This window comes from Schistocerca nitens, chromosome 8, assembly GCF_023898315.1.
Source record: "Schistocerca nitens isolate TAMUIC-IGC-003100 chromosome 8, iqSchNite1.1, whole genome shotgun sequence".
In the NCBI taxonomy this organism is placed as follows: Eukaryota; Metazoa; Arthropoda; class Insecta; order Orthoptera; family Acrididae; genus Schistocerca; species Schistocerca nitens.
Genome location: NC_064621.1, coordinates 198,774,233 through 198,799,060, shown reverse-complemented (window position 1 = coordinate 198,799,060; position 24,828 = coordinate 198,774,233). Strand labels below are relative to the sequence as shown.

The window sequence follows — 24,828 nt, the reverse complement described above, 5'->3', positions numbered from 1 at the left end:
TCCATAGTTGGTTTGAATGGGTGCAAAAGTGTATAGATCTTAATGGCAAATATTTTGAGAAACACTATAAAGATTTTTACCTAAAAATGGTTTTCATACTTTGTTTTTGTAAAAACTTATAAGGCAGCTATTGTATTACTGTCTCAACCCCTTCAAATTACTTGTCTGTTGATCTCATTAAAGAAAAATGCAGATCATCTTTCAGTATTAGAAGAAAGAAGGGGAGGTCATTAGAATGAATACTGACATAATCATCTGTGACATATGCTGTGATCAAAGTTTTGTTTATTTCATTGTTGCAAACTGTTTTCAAAAGTGATTGCTAGTTTGAGCCATTATATCCAGTGAATCTGAAGATGGACCTCATTGATCTAAAACAGTAATCACTTGCAAAAAATGCATACAACCTGCCACAACTAAATGAAGAAAATTTTGAGATCATTAGAGACAGATTACGGAGAAAACATAACCTATGAATGGAAAAGAAAAATCAGCATTGTCTTTTTCATAGGAGCCAAACTGGCAGTTTATTAAACATGTCTCATGATAATCTTTTGTTTCAATTAAACAATTGTACACACATTTATAAGACTTGAGTGAACTGGAATTTCCATTTTCTATTTCTTTATTTTTTAATAAATCATATAAAAGTTTAACAATGGTACAAAATATACACAGTCAGTTTCTGAAGTAGAACATTTGTATTTCTGCACACATAAAATGGCAATTTTAATTCAAAATTTTAAAGTTTATTGACCCACTGCAGCACAAATTAAATTGTTCACTAGTTGTGATCTTTCTTTTGCTGCAGAAATGCAGTTCTGCAATTGCATTTCTAATAACGGTGTTCCCCCTGGTTTGTGAACAGAGCTTAACTGGTCTCCCTGAATGACAATACTCAGGACTCCACTGGCCATACTTTCTTCCTCATTTGTTGGATCAGCAATCACAATGTCACTGGAAAAATAAACATATAATGGCAAAATCTTTAGAGCGCAAACACACACACACACACACAGGGTGGTCCATTGATCATAACCGGGCCAAATATCTCACGAAATAAGCGTCAAATGGAAAAACTACAAAGAACGAAACTTGTCTAGCTTGAAGGGGGAAACCAGATGGCGCTATGGTTGGCCCGCTAGATGGCACTGCCATAGGTCAAATGGATATCAACTGCGTATTTTTAAATAGGAACCCCCATTTTTTATTACATATTCGTGTAGTACGTAAAGAAATATGAATGTTTTAGTTGGACCACTTTTTTCGCTTTCTGATAGATGGCACTGTAACAGTCACAAACATATGGCTCACAATTTTAGACGAACAGTTGGTAACAGGTAGGTTTTTTAAAATTAAAATACAGAACGTAGGTAAGTTTGAACATTTTATTTCGGTCGTTCTAATGTGATACATGTACCTTTGTGAACTTATCATTTCCGAGAACGCATGCTGTTACAGCATGATTACCTGTAAATACCACATTAATGCAATAAATGCTCAAAATTATGTCCGTCAACCTCAATGCATTTGGCAATACGTGTAACGACATTCCTCTCAACAGCGAGTTGTTCGCACTTGCATTGACAATGCACTGACGCATGTTGTCAGGTGTAGTCAGTGGATTACGATAGCAAATATCCTTCAACTTTCCCCACAGAAAGAAATCCGGGGACGTCAGATCTGGTGAACGTGTGGGCCATGGTATGGGGCTTCGACAACCAATCCACCTGTTATGAAATATGCTGTTCAATACCGCTTCAACTGCACGTGAGCTAGGTGCCGGACATCCATCCCTTTGGAAGTATATCGCCATTCCGTCATGCAGTGAAACATCTTGTAGTAACATCGATAGAACATTACGTAGGAAATCAGCATACACTGCACCATTTAGATTGCCATCGATAAAATGGGGGCTAATTACCCTTCCTCCCATAATGCCGCACCATACATTAACCAGCCAAGGTTGCTGATGTTCCACTTGTCGCAGCCATTGTGGATTTTCCGTTGCCCAATAGTGCATATTATGCCAGTTTACGTTACCGCTGTTGGCGAATGATGCTTCGGCGCTAAATAGAATATGTGCAAAAAATCTGTCATCGTCCCGTAATTTTTCTTGTGCCCAATGGCAGAACTGTACATGACGTTCAAAGTCGTTGCCATGCAATTTCTGGTGCATAGAAATATGGTACGGGTGCCATCGATGTTGATGTAGCATTCTCAACACCGATGTTTTTGAGATTCCCGATTCTCACACAATTTGTCTGCTACTGATGTGCGGATTAGCCGCGACAGCAGCTAAAACACATACTTAGGCATCATCATTTGTTGCAGGTCGTGGCTGACGTTTCACTTGTGGCTGAGCACTTCCTGTTTCCTTAAATAACGTAACTATTCGGTGAATGGTCCAGACACTTGGATGACGTCGTCCAGGATACTGAGCAGCATACATAGCACACGCCCGTTGGGCATTTTGATCACAATAGCCATACATCAACACGATATCAACCTTTTCCACAATTGGTAAATGGTCCATTTTAACACGGGTAATGTATCACGTAGCAAATACCACCCGCACTGGCGGAATGTTATGTGATACCACGTACTTAGGGACCGATGACCGTAGCAGTCTGGTCCCTTCAACCCCACAAACCAACCAACCACGTACTTATACGTTTGTGACTATTACTGCGCCATCTATCACAAAGCGAAAAAAGTGGTCCAACTAAAACATTCATATTTATTTACGTACTAGACGAATATGTAATAAAAAATGGGGTTTCCTATTTAAAGAAACGCAGTTGATATCCATTTGACCTATGGCAGCACCATCTAGCGGGCCAACCATAGCGCCATCACTGCTGTTGAGCAGTGATCTCAGTTGGAGTGGGCAGTGGGGTACAGAACAGGTGTGGGGTGTGAAGGGGGAGGTATAACTGGGTATGGGTGAGTGAAGATGATGTGCTATCTGTGGGACTGCGCAAGGACATGCTGGGGCAGGAAGGGCTGCAAGAGGAGAGAACCAGCAAAGGGATAAAAGCTATGCAGGTGCAGGTACGGTGACAGCAGGTGTGTGTGAGATTAGTGTAGAAGCAGGAAGGAGACAGAGGCAGGTGAGGTCATGAAATACTATGGGTTGAAGCCAGGAGGTTATGGGAACACCTTCACATTCAGAAAAGCTGATGTTGGTGAAAAACAAATCCAAATGGCACAGGCTGTGAAGCAGTCACCAAAGTCAAGCACACAATGTTTGATGGCATGCTACTATTGGGTGATCTATCTTGTCTCTTGGTCACATTTTGGCAGTAGGCATTCATTTTGACAGTCAGCTTGTTAGTGGTCATGCCCACGTAGAATAACAAAAAGTGGTGCAGATAAGGTGGTAGACCACATGGCTGCTTTCACTGGTGGTCCTGCCTTTGATGGGGTAGGAGATGCCCGTGAGAGGACTGGACTAAATAGTAGTGGAAGGATGTATGGGGCAGGTCTTGAACCTAGGTCTGATACTGGGATATGAGTCACAGAGCATATGTTCACCAGCAGGAATGGAAAACGGATGGATGAGGATATTGTATAGGTTGGATGGGCTATAGGCAGAGGAATAACACTGTCGGAGGAATGAGAAGGATAGTAGGGAGGGTATTTCTCATTTCATGGAAAACAAGGGGTAGTTGAAACACTGGTGGGGGATGTGATTTAGTTGCTCTAGTCTTGGGTGATTCTGAGTCAAAAGGGGGGGTGCACCCTCACTACCTTACTCAACTTACTTCTCCACCTAACCATAATCTGCCCACACTTCAGCAGTCATCCTATGATAACTTTCCAGAACTTTATAATCTCATATCTTGCTCACTACCATTCCCCAAATCTGTCAATATGGAAACCAACCTCATATCCACAAAAAGAACTGCAATATGCCACCAAAAATTGATCCTACCTGCTTACAAAGGCTCCAGCACTGGGGTTACAAACCATATGGATTACCTCCCTGATGGGTTTCCACCAGCTTTCAGACACGTCCACCTACAAGCTCCACCACAGTGACCCCATTCTGGAAATCCAGTGTGATTGTTCAGGCTAGATGTGTTTAACGCTTTTGGTTTCTCCATTGCTGATGAGATAAATTTAGTGTACGATCAAGTTCCATATGAGCAACTGGAGATCCCCTGCTCTACATTTTTGCCTCTGTTTTACCCTGGGCTCGGTTGTGCTACTGCTTTTCAGAATCACATTAACATGAAAGACTCCACATGTTCTCATCTTTTTTGGGCACGGCAGTTGCCTGTCGCGTTGCGCAACTCTGTCAAGGCCGAATAAGACCACTTGTTGTTGCTTGTCATTTGGCCTATTTCTTGCAGTGAATGGGGTATACCACTGGTCATGATTAGGAAGCCAACGGGTAAGCTTCGCCTCTGTGGTGACTTCAGTGTCATGCAGAGTCCACAATACATACACATCCTTTGCCCCACCATAACGAGTTACTCGCAAAATTATTAGGCAGCCACTGCTTTTCCAAGTTTGATTTGACAAAAGGGTACCTCCAGCTTGCCTTGGATGAGGCCACTTGGCACCTTCTTGTTGTCAATACACATTTTGGCCTATACCAACATCAATGCTAGCCTTTTGGTGTCGTTAAAGCGCTCACAATTTTTCAGCGTTTTTTAGAATGCTGACAGCCTCTGTGTTTGCCTGCATCAATTACCTTGATGATATCCTTGTTTTGAGTTCTTCCTATGGAGACCACTAAAATAAAACTGGTTATGGTGAGATAAATGTACTAAGCAACCTTGGATCATATGAAACAACTGATACTGAAAACATAAAAAACCAAAAATCCACTACTACAAGAAAAGAACTTTGCGAAGCAAAATTATACCCTCGACCTCATTTGAATGAAGTAATGATGCTAAGATAGTCAAAATGCTGTATATCATGTAATGAAGAACCGATGAATATTGGTTTGTTATACTCCAGGTTTCTTATTTTGTATCAAAATTTCTCTCTAATTTTATGCTTTTAAAAATTTTTGGGGGGCAATTGTAATAAAACTGGTTATAGTGAGATAAATGTACTAACCAATTCTGGATCATATGAAATGACCAAAACCATAAAAACCAAAAATCCACTACTACACAGCTATGCAAAAATGTTTAAATATAAACTTTTATAAAATTTAATATAATTACCACAATGATTATGGACTTCTCAAAAATGATAAACAATTCTTTATATTATCTATGTTCCAAAGACGATTTTGCATAAATAGATCAATATATGATAGTAATTTCTTTGCTACATGTTGTTAGAGGTAAATCTTTGCTTTTTGTTCAGTTGGTTGCACGAGTTTGGAGTAAGAGTCATTTGTGTTATACTGACTCGTATTGTGAAGTGAAATCACTGAATATATGTGTGTTATTTAGGAAAGTCCATCTCTGTTTACATGATTTCATTGAAGCAACCTAATTATCCTCTAGAAGATCACACAAAGTTAAACCAAAGAAAGGAAATGGATATTGAACCTTCAACTCACAACAAAGAAGAGCAACAAAAAAAGATGAGTATTATTAATAAAACTAGTTATTTAAATCCAACTGCTGCTATCTCTTGCTGAAGTGTGTCACTATCTCAGCATGGCAAGTGCTGTGAAAATGTGACCAGACTACCAAAATTAGTAACTTACTTCAAAAATTAATGAATCAACTTTGGGCAACAAGAGGGTGGTGACAGATTATGGTGGTGCCACCTGGGATTTTCTGAAAGTAAAATGTGAATACTGTGTTGGACTATTTTTCTTGTTGCAGATTAAAAGGTACTGTGAAAATTTTATGTGAACGATAAGCCAGATATGACCCACAGCAATAATAGCGGCAAAAAGTAGTTCATAAGCAGAAATTAGAAAAAGATTAAAAAAATAAATAAAAAATGAGGTGAACAATTGAGAGCATTGACGTCCAACAACAACGTTAAGTACTGAATATATTTTCTTTCTTTTTGGTGAAGTATTTTGCTGCATTATTTTTAACAATGAGAGTCGTTGAAGAATCTGGAACAATAGGGGTAATAGAGACATAGGAGACATATATAGTGTAGTGGAACAAGAACAGCAAAGCTTTAGTGATGAACCTGAGAAACAGGAAAAACAAACGGATGAATTAAAATGAGATGATGATGATAATGACAAGAGGACCATGCTGTCACTGTTAATAAAAATGAACAATGACCAGTTTGTAAAAACAAATGAGCAACTTGAAAATCATGAACAAGAAAATAAGAACCTATTCACAGAAATTGGTCATTCAGTATTGGTAAAAATGAAGCTCACGTAAATGATATCAATCAAAAAATTAAGAAGTTAGATGGTTGGGTAGAGTCTGTGGAGGCTAAAATGAAAGAAAATGGCTCAAATTCAACACTGAAGTCAAGCATGTCAAAAGATGAGATCACTGAAGATAGGAAAACAAACAAAATTGCTTTAGAAAAAGTGCGCGGGGAAATAAGTACAGTGGACAAAAATGTAAATAGCCGAATTTATACTTTGGAGACTAATGTTGACACCAAACTTGCACTTGTTGAAAGCAGTTTTGTTGAATACGTGAATACAGTAGACAGCACATTCTCAGAAAATGTAAAATTAAATAACAACAAAAGCAGCACCCTAGAAAGTAGTGTCTCTGTTTTGAGTACCGTAAAAAAGTTGAGGAACTGTCTAATGATGTAGTTAATCGAAATCTTATAAACAATGATGGTACCTTGTTTTGAAACATTACAGTAGCAAAACTGTTCACGTGAAGGTAGATTCTATAGAATTTCTGCAGCTTTGCAGACCTACTTTTGTGTCTAATATGACTGATATTATGAAAATGAAGTTTGTTAAAAAGTTTCTGGAAGGTGAAGCATTAAGCTGGGCTACAGTATACTAATGATGACACAACCTTCATAGAGTTTCAGAAAGGATTTTTAGATAAATTTTGACCGTAGACTGAACACGCTAGAATAAAAAGTTAATTTCTCAATGGGCCAAATTACAGGGATGGGCGAATTAGTATGAAACAGTTCTGCAAAAATCGACTTAAGAATTACCTTATTTGAGCAAAGCTTTTTATGAACTCACCCAGATTGATACTTTAAAAGGTTACCAGCTGAGGTACAGTGGGACCTAGTCTATGGGCCAGATGACACAACAGGACCGTTTTTGAAATATGTAGATAAATTAGATAGAGTTCTGGGGGGGGGGGGGGGGGGGGGGAACAGGCAAGTACAACTACAGTAGACACACACATTTTGAAAGATGTAGTAACCAAAATTGGCATAGTAATAATCACAACAAGAGGGAACATAGTAATCACAACGGTAACAATTATCATCAGAAGGAACATAATAGAGTAAATGGTAACAATTTTCATTTTGGAGAGCAACATATGGCAGTAGATGAAACAGAAATTGGAATAGAGACACAAGGATGGGGGAACAATAATAATAATAATAATAATAATAATAATAAGCAACAAACCTAGGAACCAACACAACTGGATACAGATCACAAGTATACACAACATTTATTACCAGATACCCAGAATTAAAATTTTTAACAGAACAACGACTAGCTGATCAGATCCGTGTAATAATCAAAAATAACAGGATACCCCAGTCAGAATTAGAAAACATCAAACAACAAGTACAACAAATACTGGAACAAAATAATGTGCAATTAGAAGAACAAGAAAATACAGTAATGGACTCAAACATCCCAGAGCAAACAAACAAAGAACAACACGCACCAATTAAACAATCAGAGGAAAACGAAATCTTAAGACAGCCACCAGAACAAGCACAAATAGAACACAAAGTGACACAGATGTTAGATATAGAAGAAAAATTTCAGCTAACATATATAGAATACAAAGACACAAATACAGACATTAGACCATTCTTGCATAGACCACCAAATAACCCACAAGTCAAAACAACAATAAAAACTATCAACACAATCATATACAACAAAATAAATGAAAACACAACTATGGAAGAGTTACAACTACTGGTTTATATAGGAGCACTCACTACACTAAATACACTCCTGGAAATGGAAAAAAGAACACATTGACACCGGTGTGTCAGACCCACCATACTTGCTCCGGACACTGCGTGAGGGCTGTACAAGCAATGATCACACGCACGGCACAGCGGACACACCAGGAACCGCGGTGTTGGCTGTCGAATGGCGCTAGCTGCGCAGCATTTGTGCACCGCCGCCGTCAGTGTCAGCCAGTTTGCCGTGGCATACGGAGCTCCATCGCAGTCTTTAACACTGGTAGCATGCCACGACAGCGTGGACGTGAACCGTATGTGCAGTTGACGGACTTTGAGCGAGGGCGTATAGTGGGCATGCGGGAGGCCGGGTGGACGTACCGCCGAATTGCTCAACACGTGGGGCGTGAGGTCTCCACAGTACATCGATGTTGTCGCCAGTGGTCGGCGGAAGGTGCACGTGCCCGTCGACCTGGGACCGGACCGCAGCGACGCACGGATGCACGCCAAGACCGTAGGATCCTACGCAGTGCCGTAGGGGACCGCACCGCCACTTCCCAGCAAATTAGGGACACTGTTGCTCCTGGGGTATCGGCGAGGACCATTCACAACCGTCTCCATGAAGCTGGGCTACGGTCCCGCACACCGTTAGGCCGTCTTCCGCTCACACCCCAACATCGTGCAGCCCGCCTCCAGTGGTGTCGCGACAGGCGTGAACGGAGGGACGAATGGAGACGTGTCGTCTTCAGCGATGAGAGTCGCTTCTGCCTTGGTGCCAATGATGGTCGTATGCGTGTTTGGCGCCGTGCAGGTGAGCGCCACAATCAGGACTGCATACGACCGAGGCACACAGGCCCAACACCCGGCATCATGGTGTGGGCAGCGATCTCCTACACTGGCCGTACACCACTGGTGATCGTCGAGGGGACACTGAATAGTGCACGGTACATCCAAACCGTCATCGAACCCATCGTTCTACCATTCCTAGACCGGCAAGGGAACTTTCTGTTCCAACAGGACAATGCACGTCCGCATGTATCCCGTGCCACCCAACGTGCTCTAGAAGGTGTAAGTCAACTACCCTGGCCAGCAAGATCTCCGGATCTGTCCCCCATTGAGCATGTTTGGGACTGGATGAAGCGTCGTCTCACGCGGTCTGCACGTCCAGCACGAACGCTGGTCCAACTGAGGCGCCAGGTGGAAATGGCATGGCAAGCCGTTCCACAGGACTACATCCAGCATCTCTACGATCGTCTCCATGGGAGAATAGCAGCCTGCATTGCTGCTAAAGGTGGATATACACTGTACTAGTGCCGACATTGTGCATGCTCTGTTGCCTGTGTCTATGTGCCTGTGGTTCTGTCAGTGTGATCATGTGATGTATCTGACCCCAGGAATGTGTCAATAAAGTTTCCCCTTCCTGGGACAATGAATTCACGGTGTTCTTATTTCAATTTCCAGGAGTGTATACACACTAGGCAGAGATCAGAACCAACCAACACACAGAAGAAACCCACAAAACCAGCATGGCAACACAGGCTACAGATCAAAATAGAAAAACTGAGAAAAGACATTGGACAGCTAACACAATTTATAAGAAATGAAATCTCGGGAAAAAAAAACGAAAAAGGTTAGGTAAAATCTCACAACAAGAAGCGACAGAGCAATTAGACGAAAAGAAGCAGAAATTACAAGCATTAGCCAAACGACTCAGAAGATACAAAAAAAGTGAAAATAGAAGGAAACAAAACCAAACATTCAACACAAACCAAAAGAAATTTTACCAGACAATAGATAACACACACATTAAAATAAACAATCTACCAAACATAACAGACACGGAACACTTCTGGAGCAACATATGGTCAAACCCGGTACAACATAACAGGCATGCACGGTGGATACAAGCAGAAACAGACACATACAAGATGATACCACAAATGCCTGAAGTGATAATTTTGCAACATGAAGTCACCCAAGCAATTAATTCTACTCACAATTGGAAAGCCCCTGGAAATGATAAAATAGCAAATTTCTGGTTAAAGAAGTTCACCTCAACACATTCACATCTAACTAAATTATTTAACAGTTACATTGCAGACCCATACACATTCCCTGATACACTTACACATGGAATAACTTATCTGAAACCTAAAGATCAAGCAGACACAGCGAACCCAGCTAAATATCGCCCCATAACATGCCTACCAACAATATACAAAATATTAACTTCAGTCATTAAACAGAAATTAATGACACATACAACACAGAACAAAATTATAAATGAAGAACAAAAAGGCTGTTGCAAAGGAGCACGAGGATGTAAAGAGCAACTGATAATAGATGCAGAGGTGACATATCAAGCTAAAACTAAACAAAGGTTTCTACACTACGCATACATTGATTACCAAAAACCTTTTGATAGTGTACCCCACTCATGGTTACTACAAATATTGGAAATATACAAAGTAGATCCTAAATTGATACAGTTCCTAAACATAGTAATGAAAAATTGGAAAACCACACTTAATATCCAAACAAATTCAAATAATATCACATCACAGCCAATACAGATTAAGCGTGGAATATACCAAGGAGACTCATTAAGTCCTTTCTGGTTCCGCCTTGCTCTGAACCCACTATCCAACATGCTAAATAATACAAATTATGGACACAATATTACTGGAACATACCCACACAAAATCACACATTTGTTATACATGGATGATCTAAAACTACTGGCAGCAACAAATCAACAACTCAACCAATTACTAAAGATAACAGAAGGATTCAGCAATGATATAAGTAAGGCTTTTGGAACAGACAAATGTAAGAAAAATAGCATAGTCAAGGGAAAACACACTAAACAAGAAGATTACATATTGGATAACCACAGTGACTGCATAGAAGCGATGGAAAAAACGGATGCCTATAAATATCTACGATACAGACAAAAAATAGGAATAGATAAAACAAATATTAAAGAAGAACTAAAAGAAAAATATAGACAACGACTAACAAAAATACTGAAAACAGAATTGACAGCAAGAAACAAGACAAAAGCTATAAATACTTATGCCATACCAATATTGACCTACTCATTTGGAGTAGTGAAATGGAATAACACAGACCTAGAAGCACTCAATACACTTACACGATCACAATGCCACAAATATAGAATACATCACATACATTCAGCAACAGAAAGATTCACATTAAGCAGAAAGGAAGGAGGAAGGGGATTTATCGACATAAAAAACCTACAGTATGGACAGGTAGACAATTTAAGAAAATTCTTTCTGGAACGAGCAGAAACTAGCAAAATACACAAGGCAATCACTCATATAAATACATCGGCTACACCACTGCAATTTCATAACCACTTCTACAACCCTTTAGATCACATAACATCAACAGATACGAAGAAAGTAAATTGGAAAAAGAAAACACTTCATGGCAAGCACCCGTATCATCTAACACAGCCACACACCGATCAAGAAGCATCCAACACATGGCTAAGAAAAGGCAATATATACAGTGAGACAGAAGGATTCATGATTGCAATACAGGATCAAACAATAAACACCAGGTATTACAGCAAGCATATTATTAAAGATCCCAATACCACAACAGATAAATGGAGACTTTGTAAACAACAAATAGAAACGGTAGATCACATCACAAGCGGATGTACAATACTAGCAAATACAGAATACCCCAGAAGACATGACAATGTCGCAAAAATAATACATCAACAGCTTGCCTTACAACATAAACTTTTAAAACAACACGTTCCTACATATAAGTATGCACCACAAAATGTACTGGAGAATGATGAATACAAATTATACTGGAACAGAACCATTATAACAGATAAAACAACGCCACATAACAAACCTGACATCATACTCACCAATAAAAAGAAGAAATTAACACAACTAATTGAAATATCCATACCCAATACAACAAATATACAAAAGAAAACAGGAGAAAAAATTGAAAAATACATTCAACTGGCTGAGGAAGTCAAAGACATGTGGCATCAGGATAAAGTTGACATCATACCAATTATACTATCAACTACAGGAGTCATACCACACAATATCCACCAGTACATCAATGCAATACAGCTACATCCAAACATATATATACAACTACAGAAATCCGTAATTATTGATATATGTTCAATTACCCGAAAGTTCCTAAATGCAATATAACACATACCGTACAGTTAATAGGAAGTGACGCTTGATCAAGGTCCGCGTCACTCTCCATTTTTAACCAGACTTAACGTCTGAGGAAGTAAAGAAATAATAATAATAATAATAATAATAATAATAATAATAACAACAACAACAACAACAATTCTAGCTTGGGCCCCATTGTCGGCCCACAAGTTAGGAGCTCATGAAACAGATAACAAATGAACCAGAAATTATACAAATACTGACACACAAGAAAAACACTCTATTCTGTTAATATGATATCTGTTGAGAAAGAAATATATTCCCTAGGTAAGGCAAAATGTGCAAGTAAGGTAAGTAAGTACACAGAAATTGAGAAAGAGGATACAGAAGAAATTAACTTATCAGAATTCTATAACTGAGTAGGGACTTGTCACTTGATAAATGCTGAAGTACCTGATTTCTGTGGTGATTTTGGAATACAGAAACTAATGGAAGAACCAGGTGAGAAAAAAGTGAATACTGTATTAATGAACAGCAACTTAAGTGAAACTGGGTATTTAAACAGCAATCAAGTATGAAATGATAATGCTGGTAATGTATGTGGTGATATTGATGATGTTTGCAGTATTACTGAATATAATAAATTGAAGGTAAGTGATGATAAGTACAGTGATGAGGAAGAAAAGTATTTTGTTTGTTTTAAAAAAGAATTGGAGGCATTGGGTATTAGTAAGGAAAGGTGTAATAGTGGTTATGATGCTGTAGAGATCCCTAAGGACACTGTTAAAGGATTAAGGGGCATTAATGACAGTGTCATAGGAAACAGAACTCTTGGTTTAATTACTAGTAAAGTGGCATCTATAGATGATCATACTAATTCTTTTTTACATAATACGTGGTTAAATAGTGATGCTATTGAGAAAGATGAAAACTTTAGACTCATCATAAAAATTTGTTTAACTTTATATTCAGATTTGTGACATAAAATTAAATATGTTATTGTCAAATAACTTAAAGAAAAGAACCATAGTGCTGATTTAAGTAAACAGGTAAGTGTATATGGATTGACGAAATTCTCAGTGACAGTGATAATGCAGTCTGCGAAAATTTAAAGAAAGTGTGCCAAGGCAATGAAAATGGTTAGAGCAACAACGATTTTAGAGGCTTTAGTTTTGAAGAGACAGAAGATGACATGTCATACGAGGATGTTAAGACTGATAAATATACTGAAGTTATTTGTCAGTTCATTAAGGTCAGAATAGTGTCTTGTTGACACAGACAGCCAAATTTTAGGAGTGACTGAATCCTTAAGTAAAACATTAAAACATGACAAGGACTACGTAAAATTACCTGTAACTGGAGTACAGATTAAAGGTGCAACTGGGAAACATAGTAAAGTGATTAAAAGTAAGATTTTAATAACTTTTACAATTGAGGGGGTAACTTTTACATATGGATGTTTAATAACTGAAGATCTTAGTGGAAATCTTATTCTCGGCACCTCAACAACTTCTATGTCATTTGCTTTACCTGGTCCTATTCAACCCAACAAGCCACCTTCTTAGTTGTTGACCTCCATTTCAACAGCTGCCACCCATTCCATACCAAGAAGTCCCTTCTATACAGCCTAGCTACCCATGGTCGTCGCATAGGCAGTAACAAGCAGTCCCTGTCAAAATATACTGAGGGTCTCACTGCAGCCTTCATTGACCGTAATTATCCTCCCAACCTTGTACAAAAACAAATCTCCCGTGCCTTATTTTTCCAGTCTCCCACCATCCAGCCACAGAGGAGCATCCCCTGTAATTCAGTACCACCCAGGACTGGGGCAACTGAATTACATCCTCCGCCACAGTTTCAATTACCTCCCGCCGTGCTCTGAAATGAGAAATGTCCTGCCCACTATCTTCCCACCCCTCCCACAGTGGTATTCCACCATCCACCGAACCTACACCATATACTCGTCCATCCTTACACAACCCCTGCACCCAATCCTTTACCTCATAGCTCATACCCCTGTAATAGACCTAGATGCAAGACCTGTCCCATACATCCTCCCACCATCACCTACTCCAGTCCGGTCACTAACATCACCTATCCCATCAAAGGCAGGGCTACCTGTGAAACCAGTCATGTGGTCAACAAGCTAAGCTGCATTCTGTGTAGGCATGACAACCAACAAGCTATCTATCTGCATGAATGGCCACCGACAAACTGTGGCCAAGAAACAAGTGGACCACACTGTTGCTGAACACACTGCCAAACATGATATCCTTCATTTCAATGACTACTTCACAGCCTGTGCCATATGGATCCTTCCCACCAACACCAGCTTTTCTGAGCTGCACAGGTGGGAACTTTCCCTGCAATACATCCTACGTTCCTGTAACCATCCTAGCCTCAATCTTCGTTAGTCACTGTCCTCACCCATCCAGCCTCTTCCCATTCCAGCACTACACAGCTGTCATTCCACCACCACACCCAGTCTTTTTATTTCTCTCCTTTTTCCACTACTTGCCCCCAGTCTTTTTATTTCTCTCCTTTTCCAGTACTTGCCCTCCCTCCCCACCTTTCCCCTGCCCACCATTTAACCTGCAGCACTTAACTGTCTGCCACCCCCATCATACTATCGCTCCCCCCCCCCCAGGCCCCTCCTTACCCCCACCCAGTCGCCACACCCATCAAGCACTGGTGCTGCTGCTCGTAGTGCGGTTTTGTTGCATTTACGTGTACATGTATGTGTGTGTGTGTATTGTTGACGAAGGCCAATGGCTGAAAGCTTTGATTGTGAAAGTCTTTTTATTGTTCCTATCTGCAACTCAGCATCTCGGTTATATGGTGAGTAGGAACTTTTCCTCTCATAATATACATACAGAGAAACAGATCATCCTGAAAACACCACTGAACTTTTACAAAAATTTAGAAATATTCAAATTATGTCTAGTTTGGATTTAACTTCCGGATTTCATTAGCTACCTTTAGCTCCTGAATTTTGTAAATATACTGTCTTCCTTTAGAGTGGTAGATGTTACCAGTACTGTGTAGTGCCTTTTGGTTTAAGTTCATCTGTAGCTGAGTTGTAAGAACATTAGACTATGTACTTGGCCAGGATCTGGCAGGAAAACTTACTGTATATGTGGATGACATTATGGTAGCTAGACAAAGTTGGGAAGAGCATTTGGAGTTATAGAAGCAGGTACGCGAAAAATTTAGACAAGACGGTATGACTCCAAAACTCGAAAAATGAAAATTTTCTGTCCTTGAACTAAAATTCTTAGATCATATCATTACTATGGAAGGAATACTGGCAGATCCCCATAAAATTAAAGAAATTTCAGAGTTTCCAGCAACACGTAGTAGAGAACAATTGAAGTCTTTTTATGGTTTACACAGATTTTTATCGAAAATTTGCGAGTGGACAGAGTTTGAATGTATCCTGCTTAAGCAATTTACTTAAAAATGAACACTAATTGCGTTTGGACCCAAGAATGTCACCGAGCATTTGAAAATGTTAAGAAAGAATTAAATACTCAAAATTTGTTGCACATACCAGATTTCATCCTACTATTTTGTTTACACACAGGTGGTATTGATATGGTTTGAGAGCAGAACTGTTTCAGGAAAAAGAAGTTAATGGGGAAATTGTATTTGACACAATTGACTTTGCATGCAGAATGCTGTTAAAATATGAAAAATCTTACATGGTGACAAAAAAAAAAAAAAAAAAAAAGAATTATTAGCTCTTTACTGGGCATTTACTAAATTCAGAACCTACTTGTTGGGACATAAGGTAATTGTATATTTGGACCACAAAAGTATTAAGGTACCTATAGGAATGTAGACTATATCACAATAGGCTTACACAATGGGGAATGTATTTGCAACAACTTGATTATGAAATTAAATATATTAAAGGTGCAGACAATGATGTTGCAGGCACTTTGTCAAGGATGCCACTGGGGGGTGGAAGTAATGAAAATTTTGATCAAAATGAGGAAAAAAAGTTTAAGACCAGGTATATGAAGGATATACATGATGAGAATATTATTATGGCAATGAGTAACAAAATTAAAAGGAACCAATGCCATGAATCAAACTGGAAGTTAGTAAAGAGGTGTTTCGGCAAAAGAGATTTTGAAAAATTGGACAGGTATTATAAAATATACAAAGGAACACTTTTAAGGAGAACAGATGTGGATTCTGATGATTGGAACTTATGTTAGTCAGATGTAGAAGAATCTGATTAAGTATATACATGAAGGTTATGGACACTGTAGTATTAAAAAATGCATACAAAAGATACAAGAAAATGTTTATTTCTATAATATGGCTAAAAAGGTTATGTGAGAAGCAAAATATAACACCTGACAAACTCATGGATTTAGTTGCTGTAAATGTTTATGGAAGTTTACCAAAAAGTAAAAATGGTTATTTTTAAATTTTTATTATGGTTGATGTTTTCTCCAGATACATAAAATTATATCCTGTCAGAAAAGCAACATGTAAGGAGATTAGTGCTAAAATTGAAAAAGATTACTTCAAAAATGTAGGAAAACCTAAATTAATTGTGAAATTTCCTGGCAGATTAAAACTGTGTGCAAGACTAAGACCTGAAACTCAGGACCTTTGCCTTTTGCGGGCAACTGCTCAATTATGTGAGCTACCCAAGCATGGCTTACGACCTGTCCCCACACCTCCGATTCCCCCAGTACATCTCCTCCTACCTTCCAAACTTTGCAGAAGCTCTCCTGCAGACCTTGCAGAACTAGCACTCTTGGAAGAAAGGATAATGTGGCGACATGGCCTAGCCAAGGCCTGGAGGATGTTTCCAGAATGAAATTTTCACTCTGCAGTGGAGTGTGCTCTGATATGAAACTTTCAGCAGATTAAAACTGTGTGCAGAACCGAGACTCGAACTCGAGACCTTTGCCTTTTGCAGGCAAGTGCATCTGAGCTACCCAAGCACGAGTCACGACCTATCCTCACAGCTTTACTTCTGCCAGTACCTCATCACCTACCTTCCAAACTTCACAGCAGCTATCCTGTGGAACTTGCAGAACTGGTGGAAGTAAAGCTGTGAGGAGGTGTCGTGAGTCATGCTTGGGTAGCTCAGATGGTAGAGCACTCGCCCGCAAAAGGCAAAGGTCCCGAGTTCGAGTCTTCCTCCGGCACACAGTATACATCTGTCAGGAAGTTTCATAGCAGTGCACACTCCGCTGTAGACTGAAAATTTCACTATAGAAACATTCCCCAGGCTGTGGCTAGGCCATGTCTCTGCAATATCCTTTCTTCCAGGAGCACTAGTTCTGCAAGATCTGCAGGAGAGCTCTTGCACATTTTGATAGGTAGGAGATGAGATAGTGGGGAAACTGGAGCTGTGAGGATACGTCGTGAGTCATGCTTGGGGAGCTCATATGATAGAGCACTTGCCCACGAAAGGCAGAGATCCCAAGTTCGAGTTTCGGTCCAGCACACAGTTTTAATCTGCTACAAAGTTTCGTATCAGTACACGCACCACTGCTGGAAACATCCCCCAGGTTGTGGCTAGGACATGTCTCTGTTCATCCTTTCTTCCAGGAGAGCTTGTGCAAAATTTAGAAGGTAGCAGACGAGGTACTGGCGGAATTGGAACTGTGAGAATGGGTTGTAAGTTGTACTTGGGTAGCTCAGATGGTAGAGCACTTGCCCGCAAAAGGCGAAGATCCTGAGGTCAAGTCTCGGTCTGGCACACAGTAAAGTAATGCTGTCAGGCAATGGATCACAATTTGTATCAAAGTGTTGGGAGTCATTCATGGAAAAATCAGTTATTAGACACGTTTTAATATCAGTTTATAATCCTTCATCCAACCCAACAGTGATGTACATGTGTGAAACTAATCATCAATGTCGCACATACTTTAGCCACAAGCACCTTACACGGTATGAATATATCAGTGATTTTGGAGATGTAATGAATAGCTTGCAACACAACTCCACAGGATTTTCACCTTTTGAAGTTATGTTTCACAATAAACCGGCAAATCTTATCTCTGAATTGGTAGGTTATCAACCATGTGCCATCATGTGAGCTGAAGAACATGAAGCAGTTGTGAAAGAAACCATGAAAAAGCAGGGAGAGATACGAAAGAAAATACATTATAATAACGTCAAAATCGTTAAGTTCAACATTGGAGACTATGCTCTTCTTAAATCATGTTAGAAATCTAAAATGTTAACATCTAAGTTAAGAAAGTTTTTCGATATCTATATTGGTCCATTTTAGGTCATTGAGAACCCATGTCTCAATGCATACCATATGTAAAGAAGTATGTAGTTATGGTTTTTCATACATTTTTGTGCAAACTTATTATTTTTGTTTGTGCTATGTTACTTTTCTAGTTGTGAATAAGTTACGATTTGTATTTTATTATATTCTTTTATGAGAAGTAATTAATTTTTTCTACAGATTATTTGTCAATGTTTAGAGTAAGCTTTAGGTGCAAGACTCAGTTCCTGCACATTTATTCAGTTCTTAATATAACTTTCTTTGTGGTATATAACAGATTAGTATTTGTGTAATTTCCATGTTATTTTTAATAAAGATATTTATGTAAAAAGGCTGGGGAATCAGGAAAGTGACCATTAGAGAATTTCCTTTTGCTGTCTAGAATTACTTTCATCCAATGAAATTTTGACATTTCATGTGTACTAGTGTTGGGACTTCTGTGGAAAGCAGTACACCATTTCTCGCAAAATAACTGCAATTTCTTGTGCTGTATATAATTTACTTGCATTTACTATGATAGATATTTTTTGATGTTTAATATTATTTTGTACATGTACTGAATTTTCATGTTGCCCCGCTGAATCAGTGTGCTTTATGTAGCTATCAAAGAAGCAATTTAAACATTATAGTGACAAATACGAAATGAACAGCACTTTACAGCAAATTTCAGTGTTGTTCACATTTTTGGCATAATTTATGGCCAATATTTTTTTTATATGAGTAACCAAATAATACAGTAAGAATGAGCTAGTTTTCTCATCCTGTAACATAATTTAAAAGACTTGTAAAGCAATTTTTCATATGCTACTGTATAATCTATTAAGTGACATGAAAATTAATGATTGCAAAAGTTTGTAACAATCAGAGACTAAAGGACAAAATGAGTGATAAAACTGATAATTTTGCACATGGAATATGTACAGGGTCTGCTGACTTTGGGAGGCACATCATCTGGCAAGTGGTGCCTTCCCTAGCTGTGTATCTATTCTTAATTTCTAGTGCACTTTATTCTAACTCTTTCCTATCTGTGCTCTTCATATTCCCCCCCTCCCCCCCCCCCCCAATCTATTTGTGGTCTCTCCTATTTTCTGTCACCACAACTTCTGTGGATGAGGAAATATGAGAGTTCTACATTTTAAGTACCTGCCATTTGGGGCATAAAAAATTCTTGCAAAATAGAGCACAAAATAATTTTTGTTGTAGCATATTTTTATATGCCAAGGGTTCATGTTCTTTATGAAAGTTAAATTTGGAAATAAGATGCTGTAATATGTTGTTACAAAAAACTTGTAATTGGTGTTATGAGAAAAAGGAGTAAATTACTAACTAAGTACATTAATTTTTTCCTGTGATCTAAAGTATTTTGGTATATTTTCTTTAAAAACACTTCAAAGATCTATATGGACTAAGATGTTTTCTTTTGATCATAGGGTCATATTTCACTTATCGAAGACTGATTTATAAATGTTGGTATATAGACTTTTTCATTAAATACAAGTTCTACTGTCATTCCAATACAATAAAATCACTATTATGTGTACCACATATGTTATATGATATTTGGAAATAATTTGAGAGTTACAGAACAGATAAGAGGCCAGACTTTGAAACTGTTTTGAAATTTGTGAGAAAAGAACTTTGTAAAGCGAAATTTTGCTCTTAATGTCATTTGAATGAAGTAATGATGCTAAGATAGTCAAAATGCTGTGTATCATGTAATGAAGAACCAATGAATATTAATTTGTTTAACTCCAAAACTTGTTGGCATAACCAGGTTTATTATCTTGTATCAAAATTTTTCTTGCATTTTATGCTTTCAATTTTTTTTTGTTTCTTTGTGGAGTTGGGGCAGTTGTAATAAAACTGGTTATGATGAGATAAATGTAGTAACCGACCTTGAATGATATGAAAAGACCAATACCATACTGAAAACAGAAACCAAAAATCCACTACTACACAGCTGCTTAAATGTCAACTTTAATACACACTTAATATAATTACAACAATGATTGTGGACTTCTCAACAACAATAAACAATTATTTACATTTTATTTATGAAATATATGTTCCAAAGATGATTCTGCATAAACAGACTGATATATGATAGTAATTTCTTTGCTGCATGTTGTTACAGGTAAATCTCTGTATTTTTTGTTCAGTTGGTTGTACAAGTTTGAAGTGCGAGGGTGAAGTACAAGCTATGTGTATTACATTGATTTGTATTGTGAAGTGAAATGACTGAAAATATACATGTTATTTACCAGAAAGTCCACCATGTGTTTACATGATTTCGTGAAGCAACCCAGTTATCTTCTAGATGACCATAAAAAGTTAAACCAAAGAAAGAAAGTTGATACAGAGCAGTCAACTCACAACAAAGAAGAGAAACAAAAAAGATGAGTATTATTAATAAAACTGGTTATTTAAATTCAACCGTAGGGATCTCTCGCTGCAGTGTGTCAGTGTCTGTGTGGCAAATGCTGTGAAAATATGACCAGCCACCCAAATCAGTAACTTACTTAAAAAATTAATGGTTTGACTTTGGGCAACAAGAAGGTGAAGATGGTCAGACCACCTTATCAATCTCCAATCGTTTTCTTCTGTTTTGCATTCTGCAGGTTGAAGTGCAATCTTGCCAAATCTCAATTTTTTTCAGCTGTCACTTGAGTACCTAGGTTCTGAGGTTTCTTGCACATGGGTCAAGCTGTTGCGTCACAACATTGACGCAACTGCGGCTTTACCGTGGCCGACCTCTGTTAAGAAACTACAAGTGTTTCTAGGTAAAGTTGCATACTGCCATAAGTTTTTACCTGACCTCATAACTGTTGCTCAGCCCCTGCACACACTTTTGCATAAAAATTTTCTTTTTTTCTGGTTTGCCAGCTTATGACCAAGTATTCGCTTTGCTTAAATCTGAGCTTGAATCTGCCCTGTGTCTGGCCACTTTTCAGCCAGGTCAGTGTCTCATGTTGGCTACAGATGCCTCTCACCATCTTCTTGGCGCTATGTTGGTGCACAAATACACGAACAGGTTGAATGACCCATTGCTTACACTTCTAAGACTTTAGCTTCTGCTCAGCAGTAGCATTCTCAGATTGAAAAGGAGGCTTTACCAATTGCATTCACTCTCAAGAAATTTCACATCCTCCTGTGTGGTTCTAAGTTCTATTTAATCATGGATCACAAGCTGCTGGTTGCTGTTTTTAAGCCTTCGACTTTCATGCCGGACAAGGCAGCACATTGTTTGCTGTGGTGGGCTCTTTTCCTCTTCTGTTACCATTATAAGATCCATTACAAGCCAACAGCGCAACACACTAATGCCAATGCCTTATCCTGTTTTCTGATTGGGCTGGATCCATCATTCAATCAGGATTAGTTGTTTCATTTCTATTTAGATACTGAGAACCAGAACATGGACCATGGTTTTCCAATCACTAGGGCCACAATAGCATCAGCCATTGCCGCAGATCGTGTACTTAGTCGGATCCTCTCATTCTAATAGCTTCTCTCCCCAGCATCATATTCCTGTGTTTGATGTGGCTCTTTTGTTAGCTATGGAGGACAGTGCTTCCTATGTTGTGATTCCCAATTCCTTATGCCATACTATTCATGCATGACAGTCACTGGGGTCTGCTTGTACCAAAGCTTTCGCCCTCCGGCATGTGTACTGGCCAGGCATAGATGGGGGACATTATAAAGCTTATCACTGCTTGCAGTCGCTGCATTCAGCAACACGCCGCCTCGTGCGCATGTTTTTGTCCCTGGCCGATGCTGCAGTGCCCATGGGACCGTCTCCAAGTCAATTTTGCTGGGCCCTTCCTAAATCAGCATTGGCTCACTGTAGTGGATGCCTATTCCAAGTTTCCCTTTGTGGTACCTTGTCTGTCACGTCCACAGCGGCCACTATTTTGGCCCTGTCGAAGATTTATGGAATTGAGGGTCTTACGTATACCACAACTCCCCCCCCCCCCCCTTCATTCTCAATCTAATGGTGAGGCTGAGTGCACAGGTCGGACATTTAAAATTCAGGTGCAGAAATATGTATGTGGCTGGTTCCTTGTAGCTGCTTTGGTCTATTTCTTGAGTTCATACTGTTTCACAGTCCTGGGGGACAAGAGCCTGGCAGAACTGTTACATGGACACCAACCACGGATCCCCCTTCACCTGTGGCATCTGATGCTGCTTTGCCAGGTCTGCGATGGTTCTGGGCAAGTGCAATGGTCTGGGCTTATTGATTTGGCCACAGGCCAAACTGGACTCCTGTCATCATCAAGCAATGCTGGGGCTGGCACCTATGCATCGTCCACACTCCTGATGGGCAGATGTCCTGCCATTTTGACCAGTTAAAGTTGCACTAGGTAGGTTGTGTTCCGGTGGGTCCACCACCTTCCCTGCACCCACCAATACCAGTTCATGTATCATAGATGGTCAGGTTAGCGCCGAAGTAGGGGTTGCTGCCTGTCAGATTGCTGTCTGGGGTCCCTGCCTCTGCCCCCACTCCTCGACTGCCGTTGCGAGTGCAGCCCCCACTGCACCTGATGCTGCAGGCACCGCCGTCTCCATTGCAGGGTCCTGAGAAGCCATTGTATTTTCTTCCCAGCATAAGGAAACATTTGGGAGATGTAATCAAAAGAATGGCTGAAAATGAAACAGACAGAATTCCTCCAGAAGCTTTCAAACTATCTTGCTTAATTGCTGCCATTCCTCCAACATGCACTTCAGTTGACAAGAGTTTTTCTTAAGAGCATAAAAATGTATTTGAGCAACAGTACGACACAAGACTGCCTATCACCTCTTGTTTGTAACTCAATTGAAACACCAATATGCTTCGTCGAGATGCATGGTATGATGTTGTCAGCAAATTATTTGGGAAGGAGGAGGATTGTCAAGCTAACCTATTTTACATGTAACAATGCTCAAATGTCCTATCTAACAGTTCATTTGTACATAAAAGTGTCATTATTATATTATTATTATTATTATTATTATTATTATTATATTATCATGAGTACTAGTAATAGTAATGTTGGAGGTGATTGGTGTTGGTGGTGGAGTTGGCAGCAGCCTTGAGGGGCACTAGGTATGCTTGCATTAAAAGAGAAGGAAAGGAAATTTTCAATTGTGTTTCCTGGCCTCCCCAGAATTTATGCCCATGATCTGCCACTGGTGTCAAGAATAAATTTCAAACAATATATCATTGTAAGAAGTACATGGCGGTCAAAAAGAATTTTCTGTTGTCAGTAGCTTTCAATATGAGTACGAGAAGCAGTAAAGAGGTCATCATTAACAAAGAGTGAGAAATTGTCGTACAGAAATTGAGTAATATTTAGATTATGTTTGGTAATGGGGTTACTTGACCATAAGTAAATTTGAGCTACAGGGTGAGATACGGAAAAAAATGTTGTTAAAGAGTAGGCTAATTTACAAAAATAGCGTCAGGAAATTCCAGCAGGCTGTAATAACTTTAACAGTAAAGGAGACAGCTCACTGAACAATAGAATCACTCAGTCATCAACAAGCACCCAAGAAAGAATGAACACTTGCCAGCTTTGGACGAATCCTTTAAAAACCTAAGGTGCACTCGTGCACAACCTATGCGGCTACAGCGTGTCAGCTGAACAGACATTCAAAGACAAGACATATATGAGACAGTATATTGGCACAGGAATGGGAAACTATTTGGTCCAAATAAAACATCATTACAATAGTAAAAGATGGAATAACTCTCATATTACTTGAAATTCCTCACATTCCATTTGCTTTTCCAAAATTTTAAGTTAATGTTCCTGCTCTGAAAATATTTTGTTTACTACAATTTTTCATCTGATAGTTTCATAGGTTTTACCTGTCTGTTTACAAGCTGGTTCTGTACAGTGTGGAAAAAGCTTGGAAGTGAACATTGTACTAACAAAGGTAGAATTTTCATTCATTGTCACATACTGTAGCAAATCCCAGTTATACACTATGTGATCAAAAGTATCCGGACACCTGGCTGAAAATGGCTTACAAGTTCATGGCGCTCCCCATCGGTAATGCTGGAGTTCAATATGGTGTTGGCCCACCCTTAGCCTTGATAGCAGCTTCCACTCTTGCAGTCATACATTCAATCAGGTGCTGGAAGGTTTCTTGGGGAATGGCAGCCCATTCTTCACGGAGTGCTGCACCGAGGAGAGGAATCAAAGCTGGTCGGTGAGGCCTGGCACGAAGTCGGCATTCCAAAACATCCCAAACGGATTCTATAGCATTCAGGTCAGGACTGTGCAGGCCAGTCCATTACAGGCATGTTATTGTTGTGTAACCACTCCACCACAAGCCGTGCATTATGAACAGGTGCTCGATCGTGCTGAA

At 39.3% G+C, this 24,828-nt stretch overlaps 1 protein-coding gene across 2 annotated transcripts in view; it reads right to left on the bottom strand.

Moving 5' to 3' along the window:
• Window positions 1-587: 587 nt before the first annotated feature.
• Window positions 588-24,828, bottom strand: part of LOC126198425 (exosome complex component RRP43-like) — a 131,236-nt gene continuing 106,995 nt past the window's right edge. Inside the window, exon 6 of one of the 2 annotated variants that reach the window (XM_049934731.1) lies at window positions 588-957. In XM_049934731.1, the coding sequence (XP_049790688.1) occupies window positions 750-957 (208 nt within the window). In that variant the 3' untranslated portion in view covers window positions 588-749. The remainder of the gene's footprint in view (window positions 958-24,828) is intronic. The other variant, XM_049934732.1, reaches the window with a different exon arrangement.